The 208-nt window shown below is 66.3% G+C and overlaps 1 protein-coding gene across 1 annotated transcript in view; it reads left to right on the top strand.

Moving 5' to 3' along the window:
- Nucleotides 1-3: 3 nt before the first annotated feature.
- LOC104079601 (leucine-rich repeat-containing protein 3-like) overlaps nt 4-208 on the top strand; it is a gene marked incomplete at both ends in the record, with an annotated part of 584 nt that continues 379 nt past the window's right edge. The window contains one exon of the mRNA XM_009581687.1: nt 4-203. Coding sequence (XP_009579982.1) covers nt 4-203 — 200 coding nt within the window. The remainder of the gene's footprint in view (nt 204-208) is intronic.

Raw genomic sequence — 208 nt, 5'->3', positions numbered from 1 at the left:
TACCCCTCGGAAGAGGAGGGGCTGAAGACCTTCCGCTGCAGCAACGCTCGGCTGACCGAGGTCCCCAGAGACATACCCAACGACACCAACAAGCTCTACCTGGACTCCAACCGAATCCCCTTCCTGCCCCGCGACGCCTTCCGGGACCTGCCGCTCCTGCTGGAGCTGGCCCTGTCCCACAACGCCATCGCCCGCGTCGAGAGCGGGG

The sequence above is a fragment of the Fulmarus glacialis genome, unplaced genomic scaffold (assembly GCF_000690835.1).
Source record: "Fulmarus glacialis isolate BGI_N327 unplaced genomic scaffold, ASM69083v1 scaffold31647, whole genome shotgun sequence".
Taxonomy (NCBI): Eukaryota; Metazoa; Chordata; class Aves; order Procellariiformes; family Procellariidae; genus Fulmarus; species Fulmarus glacialis.
Note: the sequence above shows the minus strand (reverse complement) of the source record. Positions and strands in the feature narration are given on the sequence as shown.